This window comes from Hippocampus zosterae, chromosome 12 (assembly GCF_025434085.1).
Source record: "Hippocampus zosterae strain Florida chromosome 12, ASM2543408v3, whole genome shotgun sequence".
NCBI classification, from domain to species: Eukaryota; Metazoa; Chordata; class Actinopteri; order Syngnathiformes; family Syngnathidae; genus Hippocampus; species Hippocampus zosterae.
The window spans coordinates 14762607-14772816 of NC_067462.1; the positions used below are offsets into that span (position 1 = coordinate 14762607).

The 10210-nt window shown below is 42.7% G+C and overlaps 1 protein-coding gene across 2 annotated transcripts; it reads left to right on the forward strand.

Moving 5' to 3' along the window:
• Positions 1 to 506: 506 nt before the first annotated feature.
• On the forward strand, positions 507 to 10210 carry upf3a (UPF3A regulator of nonsense mediated mRNA decay). 2 transcript variants are annotated; one of them, XM_052082492.1, is made up of 10 exons: positions 507 to 722; positions 2375 to 2481; positions 2574 to 2680; positions 3310 to 3408; positions 3653 to 3763; positions 4974 to 5029; positions 5118 to 5264; positions 5338 to 5471; positions 7787 to 8093; positions 9387 to 10210. In XM_052082492.1, exons 1-10 carry the CDS (start codon positions 591 to 593, stop codon positions 9582 to 9584), a joined length of 1398 nt encoding a protein of 465 aa, XP_051938452.1. In that variant the 5' UTR covers positions 507 to 590; the 3' UTR covers positions 9585 to 10210. The 2 variants fall into 2 exon arrangements, with proteins under 2 accessions (XP_051938452.1, XP_051938453.1); XM_052082493.1 differs by having other exon boundaries at positions 508 to 722; positions 7787 to 8081.

Genomic DNA, 10210 nt, shown 5'->3' on the forward strand with positions numbered 1-10210 from the left:
ATGCCCAGGCAGCAAAGCATGCTGAGTTGGGCGCGCTACGTTAGTTAGAATAATGTAACATTCCATTTAATAAGATGCAATTGTGTAGGAAGATGTGTTCGCAGAGGTGTGTCCTCGTCAAAGCCCAGCCTGGTTGATCATTGAAGTCTTAATAGCAGCGCCTTCAAGTAGGTGGTCCACCTCGGATCTTGTCCAGATGAGTCGGACAGAATCTATACAGTGACATCCAATTGGGTAATCGTCATCTACTCCCATGTCGAGGAAGTTGGGGAAGGAGGAAGCGCTTTACAAATAGTTTTTAAGTCTGGTATTAAGCTTTTGTACGAAGATACCGTATTTAATTTCCATGAGTATGGTATTCCAGAGCACTGGAAATCAAACGGGGAAGAAATTATGTAATTTCTTCTTCATGACGAATTGCTTACGAATGAAAAAGGAAAGAAATTATTTAATTTCATCTTCATGACGAATTGCTTATAAATGAAAAAGGCCAATTGGGCTCGCTCACCACCTCTCGCGATACGCTCGTGTCCTCTCGCGAGCGAACTGCTAGCGCAGACAGTCCTCTCAGCACAGGGAAATGGAGAAAGATGAGATCTGAAAAGGAGCAAATGACGGCATTGAAGGACAAGGGCGTCTTGAAGATAAAGTTGAGGGACAATTCGGGGGACCAGGACAATATTCCCAAGCAGAAAGAAGAGAAAAAAGAGGTGTTTACGAAGGTACGATTTCGTTTGGCCTGCAGCCTCCAGTGTTGTTATTGTTGACGGTGTGTGGGAAAACATGGCGGACGGCCTTTCAGCACCACGGACAGAGACTCCCAGACACGTTTGTTTCTCCCAAACGATCACATATAACGCAATGTTTTACATTTTTAATTAGTGGGCTCACCTGCATCAAAACATTAACTCTGCTCTACTACTCTGTTATATAATGTGATTTTAGGCTCAAGTAATGTGCTCATTAAAAAAAACGTTTTAGATAGATTCACATCATTTTAAAAAATGCAAATTCTTCACACACACAAAATTGGAAATATTTGGCTTTCAGCTGAAATTTATTGAAAATGTACACAGTTCACACAACAGTGATATCATATCATGAAAGTAAGATATTTAAGTCGAAGGATGCAATAGTGATTTACTATTCTCAAACATTTCATTGAAACAAAGATGAATAGCAGCCGTTCCCTGATGATGCGAGCTCAATGAGCTAGAGCATTGTTGTCCATAAAGATGAAATTAGGCCCGTGTTGTTCACGTTGGGGCACAATCACCGCATTCATAATGTTATTCAGCTAGTATGGCCTTGTCACTGTATCATTCACAAAGTGTGGGGCAGTTCTGAACCAACTGACACAACGGCCTACACTGTAAAACCGCCACCATCAAAAGCTCGTCTGGTGAGAACAGTGGCGAATGCAAAGCGCTTTCCTTGATGTCTCCAATATCATTGACAGACAACATTTCTGTTCAACATGAATTGACTTTCATCAAGGAACAGCACTGAGGCCCACTGGTCCCTTGTTCAATGTAAACGCTCCATGTAAGACAATGCCTGATGGTGAGGTCAGGTACCCTTGCATGTCGTCTCACACGCAAACCACACTGATGTAAACGGTTTCAAATGGTCTGAGGTCACATTTCAACCTTGGGGTTTCCAGTCCATACTCCGCACAGATGTTTCGGTAGACTATGCCAGCCACCTGGTTATGGCGTTCCATGTAGGCTTTCCCTGCCAGCATCTTACACCCTGCAGTTATGTGTTGGATCGTCTCATGTGCCTCTTTGCACAACCTACACCTTGGGTCTTGTCTGATGTGGTACATCTGGGCCTCAATGGCTCTGGTGCTCAGGGCCTGCTCCTGAGCAGCAAGGATGAGTGCCTCTGTGCTGTCCTTCAGGCCAGCCCTCTCTAGCCACTGATAGGACTTCTTGAGATCACCACTTCAGATATGGTCCGGTGGTACATCCCGTGTAGGGTCTTGTCCTCCCATGATGGTCCCTCTTCCAGCGCCTCATCTTCTGTTCCCCATTGTCTGAGACATTCTCTGAGTACGTCATCCGTTGGAGCCTTCTCCTTGATGTATTCATGGAGCTTGGATGTTTCATCCTGGACAGTGGCTCTCACACTCACTAGTCCCCGGCCTCCTTCCTTTCGGTTGCGTACAGTCTCAGGGTGCTGGATTTGGGATGGAACCCTCCATGCATGGTTAGGAGCTTTCGGGTCTTAACGTACGTGGTCTGAATCTCTTCCTTTGGCCACCTTATTATTCCTGCAGGGTATCTGATCACTGGCAGGGCATAGCTGTTTATTGCCCGGGTCTGAATTTCCCCTCTAAAAAATAAGTAACTGTTTTGTGTTTGACGAACAGGTGGTCATTCGAAGGCTCCCACCCCACCTGACCAAGGAGCAGTTAGAGGAACATCTCAGCCCGCTTCCTTCCTATGACTACTTTGAGTTCTTCTCTGCTGATCCAAGGTATCAATATAAATTGTTGTTTTTTTCCCAGAAATATATATGTACAGTATTATCATTATTTTCGTTTATGACCTCCTCCTTTGTGTCCGTAGTCTGTACCCACATTTGTTCTCCAGAGCCTACATCAACTTTAAAAACCAGGACGATATCCTATTGTTCAGAGATAGATTTGATGGCTATGTCTTCATTGACAACAAAGGTGACCACTTTTTTCATTACAATAACGCTCTGAGTCTTCTTATTAAAGCACAGGGCAAAACGGTGGAATGGATCAAAGTACAGTATTTCAGTTCAGCCCTCAAATATAAATTCTGTATTTGCTCACACGATGATGGGCATAAAATGAGCTGCAGCCAATGCCAGCTAACTTTGGGCAAGAGTGCCGGTTGCTGCAGTACAATTTATCAGTTGTCCTGATTTACAAGTAGAATTGGATGAATTTTTCCATGCAGATGCTAACATAAATAACATGTTGATCCATACATACATTGCTCCTGGCTATCATAGAAAACAAGAGACGCTTGCCGCATCTTCTCATTTATGTTTCTGTCAGGCATTTTGAAATGGTTAGCATGTCTGCCAGAACCAATGTTATCGGTTCTTTGCTTTTATTATACTGTGGTTTACTTCTTCTGCACTTGTACAACAGGGATATAAAAATGCACTGAAAGAAGTGACTCATGTTGGAATATGTCATAATTCAGAGAATTCCATTTTCCCTGTGTTGTTGCATTTATTTATTCAAGTGGACTTGCGATTTATTGATCCATGGCATCTATTTGAGTAGAGCCAAGCATCTCTTTTACTGTATCTTTGACACCCAAACAGGTCAGGAGTTGGCTGCTGTGGTAGAGTTTGCCCCCTTCCAGAAAGTCTCCAAAAAAAAGCTCAAAAAGAAAGATGCCAAAGCTGGAAGTATCGAAGAAGGTAACAGAAGAGTGAATTATCATATCAGAAAAGTAACACCGTGATTTTAACCGTGATTTTTCACAGGACCCAACAAAGACAGCTGCGTGTGCTTTTACACAGCAACGCAGGATCCCACAATAAAATATTAGGCCTCTGGCACTGTTACAGTTGTGATACCACTTCAAAATGCAAACAAAATTGCTTGGTTATATTTCACATTCCCGTACTGTGGCAGTTGCTTGAATGTCACATCCTCCCTCAGACCCGGAATATAAACGCTTCTTGGAGAACTACTCCTGTGATGAGGAGAAGTCGATGGCCAACCCTGAGACGCTCCTGGGGGAAATTGAGGCCAAAACCAAGGAGCTTATAGGTAATCTTTTGAGTTACTATCATCATGTGGTCTCAGAAGTCAGATCATACAAATGTGATTTTTTCAGAAAGGTACCACAATCAGGGTAGGAAAGTGAGGCAATCCCGCCCCCTGCTGTCCCATCCCCTGTATATAAAGAGTCAAAAGTAATAAGACTGCTTTATACTTATTTTCTTTCATAAGATCCCCAAACTGACTTGTTTCCAATGTTACCATCACAATTTGCTATCAGATGTGGGATCCTGTTTGCTAGTTTTCTTCAATATAATTACCATCACAATTCAGTGTAAGAGACTGGGATCCCCAAAGGATTTGACTTAAATGATTACATTATGATTTGTTGTCAGATGTTTTCTTCCAAATTCTTCATCACGATTCAGTGTGGGAAGTGTGTTCCCATTCGTGAGTTGTCTTCAAATTTACTGTCAGAATCCTGTGTCATAAGATCGACTGCTGATTGATTTGTCTTCTAATGTTACCATCATGGGCGCCACGGTGTTGAATGGTTCGCCCGCCCCCCCAGTCTCCCCAACACCCCCCCCCCCCCCTTCCACCACCCCGTGCAGAGGTGCAGGGTTGGATTCTGGCTCCGGCCTTCCTATGTGGAGTTTGCATGTTCTCCCTGTGCCTGCGTGGGTTTTCTTCGGGTACTCCGGTTTCCTCCCACACTCCAAAAATCATGCATGGCAGGTTAATGAAACACTCGAAATGGTCCCAAGGTGTGATTGTGCGTGCGAATTGTTGTTCGTCTCTGTGTGTGCCCTGCAGAAAGAAGACAGCTGGGATGGGCTCCAGCATATCTGATTAGAAAATGGATGTATGGATGTTACCAAAACAATTTATCAGAAGTGAGGGAAGTTTGTTTTAAAACCATCATTTTGGTGTCAGAAGTTAGTTGTCGTTGTTGTGTTAGAAGTCCTACTTGTAAGTTTTCTGTGATGTTTTTAAAAATATGTATTTTTCCAAAAACCTGCGATGTTAGAAATGGGAATCATGCGATTGATTAGTCTACACAAAGTTGCCATCGCAATTTGGAATCAGAAGTAGGATCCTGCAAGTGATTTGCTTTCTACTGAGGATCACAACATATAAAATGTTTACCAGTTCACCAATGTCAATCAAAACAGGGCATTGTTGTATTTGTGAAGCAAAACATTTTGGATCTTATTAGAGATGGCCTGAAGAAGATATCCTCATTTTCCAATTTCAGCCAAAAGGACAACACCTCTGTTGGATTACATCAGAAACAAGAAAATGGAGAAACAGGTATGATGAGAGAACCCCCCCCCCCCCCAAAAAAAAACCGACGTCTACTAAATGGGAAAAACATTACAAAGTACTCGTGTCCTTACAGAGAATCCGAGAGGAGCGGCGACGGCGAGAGTTCGAGAAAAAGCGACAGCGCGAGGAGGAGAAACGGAAGCGGCGTGAGGAGGAGAGGCGCAAACGGAAAGAAGCTGAGAAGCAGAAGAAACTTTCTGATAAAGACATCAAAATTAAGGTGATAATTTGCTGTACACGCATCTCCTGACTTGCAGTGACCCGTCGCCTCATTCATGATGCTCGTTCATCAGCTGCTGAAGAAGAGCGACAGGGACGATGATGTGGACTCAGACCGCCTGAAGCACAAAAGTGACGTCAATGAATTGGAGAGGGGGAAATGGGAAAAATCAAGTGGACAGATGAAGTTCAAGGATTCCAAGGAAAAGTAAAGAGAGTCAATTTAAATACTGTATGCCATCCATTCATTTTACGTACCGGTTGCTGGTGAGCTGGAAACTGTCCTATCTGGCTGAGATGCAGTGTACACGCTGGGCTGGTCGCCAGCCAATTGCAGAGTGCAGGCAAACATCCAGTCACACTCGCTTACACACCTAATGAACCTAATGTACAACCTTTTGCAATGTGGGAGAAAGCAATTGATGGTGACCATTGGGAAATCCGGAAAAACTCCCAAACAGCCGGCCCATTCCGGGCTGAAATTGTCCAGCCTTTATTGAACTTGTGAAGTTTCATCAATTCTCTGCTTGACTTTATTCGCAGGAGATCAGAATAGCCTCTATTGTTGCATAGTGTACATCATTTGTAACGCAATGTACTAGTGGCCTCGCCACGCGGCAGGACTCAGAGAAACCAAAAATGTTTGGCCTTTGGTCGTGTGCTCCGAGGACTTCTCCATCTCAAATGCCCAGGCTAAATTTCGGGACCAGTATGTCCCAAAACCTTAGGACGTCCCACACAAGCATGGCGAGAACATGCAGACTACTCACAGGCAGGATACGAACACCTCAGATCTGCGCGGCAGGTGGGCTAACTGTGTGGTTCACGATGCTGCTGCAGCAAGAAATTATCTGTTCATTATTTATAAACCTCTAAATCGCTGTTTAACAGTGGAACCTCAGCATTCAAACATCTTAAAGCCGCCTCATGCGAGACTTCAGCAAAGATTGGTTGAGCCTTCAGGTCAGTGAGCATCAAAGCAATTACACTGAACTCTGGCAATTCATGGGGATACAAAAGAGCCCTGGCCAAGTTTGCAAAAATCCACTACTATAACCATCTATAAATGCCACATGATGGTGGCAACGTAATTCTTTTGTCTAAATTTATTTTAGCATAGTTCCTTGGCAACAAGATGGTGGCAAAGTCATATTTTTGCACAATTGTTTTGTACAAAAACAAGGAATAAGTGAGTTTTTCTGCATTTAACTGAGGGTAGCCAAAAAAACAAAAACATCTTAAAGGTGAATTTGTGAATACCGAATTGTGACCATACACGTTTGTATTTTAACTCACCATTTGTATGGCTTTGTTTTGTGTGTGCGACCACACCAGTAAAAAGAGGAGAAATACTAGTGAGCTATAGAAAATGAAATCAGACATTATTGCTATCGCAGCAGAGGGATTCGTTGATTACAGCAGCAAAAGACATGAGTCCCAGAAATTTAAAAGGCATTCGATGTAATTAAAAAAATCTTATGAATCAAATGAGAGAAATGTTTTTTAGAAATTGTTAGAAAACATAACTACGTTAAAACAGCAACATTACATTACATAACATATATTGCAACTTGTGTTTTTTTTACACAGACGTGCCATTGAAAGTGCTTGTTCTTGTTTTTGCTTGCGAGTGTGTGTTATTGGGCTATTGAGTGAAAATAGAGTCTGATTACTGTGGGCAAAAATGACTTACAGTAGCACTCATTTCTTTTCTGAGAAAAAGTTCTGGCATTAAAGGAGCAGCTCAAGAATTCTGTAGAGAAATGTAGGAGGTGGAATGTGTTGCCATGATGGATGTCAGCTTGGCCACCTTCCATCTGTCCACCACATTCTTGGTGGAGTCCATTTGGCATCCTAGAACAGAGCCACTTTTCATAACCACTTAGTTAAGTCACTCCAGATTTGTCTGCAATGTTTCTTTCCTCACATGGTAGCGTAAAACACGGCAGGGCCCACCACAGTGACAAAAAACATCCTGAGCTGACTTTTGTCTGCAAGTGGAGAACGATCTTGTCCAGCTCACACAGTACATTTGTGATGCCTCAGTCTCAAAAGAAACTTGCATGAAAAGACACTCGGCAATACATGAAAAATGTGGTGATAGGCTATGATGCAAAATGTCAATAACGTCTAGTGAATTAAGCACTAGGAGACAGAGTCGTGAGCAAGGCTAATAATACGACAGGCAGTTGTTGGTGTGGCCTGGTTTATTAAGCAGGCAGATAAGAAGGTCAAATTCAAGACAGGTGTGACTCGTGAGGTAACGCCCACTCGCCAGCTGGAGACTGAAACAAAAAGCAAAAAAGACAGGATCATGTCAAAACTATGTCTTATGTTTATAAAGCTAAGTAAATATAATTCCAACACTAGCGATGTGTACCCCGTGGTTGGCTGGTGACCAGGCCTGAACGTACCCGCACTTACATCCAAAGTCAACTGCTATAGGCTCCAGCTCACCCTACAAGCCCAATGCGGAAAAGTGGTTTCAAAAATGCATGATACAATAATGTACAATATACGCAGTCTCTTCACTAGAGGTCAGCCTGAGAGTGACAAGGAGCAGCAGCAGAGCCGCAGACAACGAGACAAGGAGCATCGTGGGAAAGACGATGACAGGAAGCGTCAGAGGCACCACTACGATTTTGACAAGTTCGCGCGGCGCAAAGACGAGACCAAGTGGGGCAAGGGCTATTGCCAGGACCGTGCCAAGAAGGAGCCCCACCACCACACCTACACTTTCTGCCCTGACAGCGGCGACAAGCAGATGAAGGAGGACAGGGACGAGCTGGCAAACAGAAAGGAGCGCCTTCGAAACAAGGTGAGCGAGAAGGTGAGCATGTGAGGGGTTCATCTGATTATTATTTTTTTTTTGTGTTCCGGTCGCACCTCATTACAGCGTACCTCGAGGGCATAACGAATTTGTCTGTTATAACGGTAGTTCATTGTAACCACTTCCAATAAAATGGCCGCCAACTATGATGTGCAATACAGTTTGAACATTTATAGATTTAAAACTATGAACATGAAATACAGTTTAAACATGTCAATTACAAATATGAGTATACAGAATGAAGAAAAGAAAGATTTTATTAGATATGAAACAAACAACTGTTGAGTTCCTGCTTCATCCCTGAAAACGTTCAGTCAGCAAATGAAAAGTACCGGTACCTTCTCCAGTTCAGGATGTGCCATGCCCCGAAGCTGTTTATGCATCATCTTTCAATCTCTTGGCCTCAAACTCTGCCATGATTTTGTTGCCATTATGCATGATTGTAGAAATCGTTGACTTTGCCAATTCGGCGTCTCGGCCGAGCTTGGTCTGGGAGACTTATTTTCGAAAGACAATTTCAGCCTTCACAGACAGCGAGATTTGTTTCCGTTTATATCAGACATGTATTCAGACCATTTGCACCGTGCCAACTGAAGTTAGCCAGATATTTGCCACACCAACCTGAAAGGTTAGTTTGTTAGTAAAGCAAAATTAACCAAGCCACTCGGTGGAAACTGAGCTTTCATAGGTTGTTTGGTTGATTGGTTGGATGTTTGGTTGGTTCTTTCATATGCTATTTTTTTTCTTTTAAATATCTACAGAGCCATGAAGTGAAAGTTATTTAATTTGTTGAAATGCATACATTACACTGGTGTGCATACCCCGCCTCCGAACCCCAAAAATACATAAACAAGAGCAGATGGGGCAAAATGAATGGTACTACTGTATTCAGTGCAAAAAAATTAAAAAGGACCTCAAAAATATTTCATTCTTTTTTTTTTTTTTTTTACACAAACCAGTGTTATGTAACCACTTGATAGCAACGGGGCTGCTGTTTGTTTGCTAGTTAATAGTAGTGCAGATGCGAATAATGGTTTGGATGAAGGAATTTATTTCATCTTTTCACTGTGCCATTCTGCTTAAAATGTAGCCACTTGCATTTACAGGACTTGAGTGGAATCAGAGTCATTCTTCAAATGAAAGAGATGGGCCTGGTATACATGATATGAGTTTTTGGCTTTCATGGAGGTCTACAAAGTCTTTGCGTATGAAGTAGCCGCACACATGCATGTTTTGATATCGTATGACCCTCATGTTTATTACCCCCTCACAACTCCCACGCCACCTCTGCAGGACCGCCCGGCCATGCAGCTGTACCAGCCTGGTGTGCGAAATCGTAAGGGTGTCAATTCGGCCGGCAAAGGCTACGACTGCATTCCAGTGGGCCACTCACCCGAGGGCGAGGGGGTGGGCTGCTTCGAAGTGGCTGCCATGGCAGCGGTGCAGGACAAAGCCTACAACAACAGCAATGATGAGCACGGACACTTGTAAGACAATGTTCATGTCTCACAAAGGAGGGTTTGGAACTAATCGCCATCATATTTATTTTGTGACAGTGTGCATTACATTAAATTATTGGTGATACATTCTACTATGATAGAATTATATAAATAAACGGCACAACAACACAGTTTCATTATAGAATGGAAATAATGGGACTATTTGGTTAACTGTATCCCATAAACTTTGGAAAATAATGCACTTGTTAAATCCTTTCCACAAGGCTGTGTTTTAAATGAGAGATGTAGGCCGGTTGTGCTGTAACCATGATACTGATAAAAGCAGAAAATGCGTTGAAACACCTACACTGCCCACAGCTGTGCCGCCCAGGGGTGTGGGTATTCTTGTTTTATCCCTACTGACTTTGTGGGGACATGTTGACTTTCACCTATTAAGATGCATGTGTCATCCTGATCAAAGCATTATTACAATCATCGTTCATTGGACAATTTTGAGAAACTTCCCAGAAAAATAAATAGTCTTTATTTTGAGCCAGATAACTAATGAAATAATAAAAATGTGCTTTTAGGCAATCTTGTCCATGTAATAAGAAGCTGTTGTAACCCACCCCCTTATTTATTCCTACTTTGCACAATCGAAAATAAAGCAAATTGAGT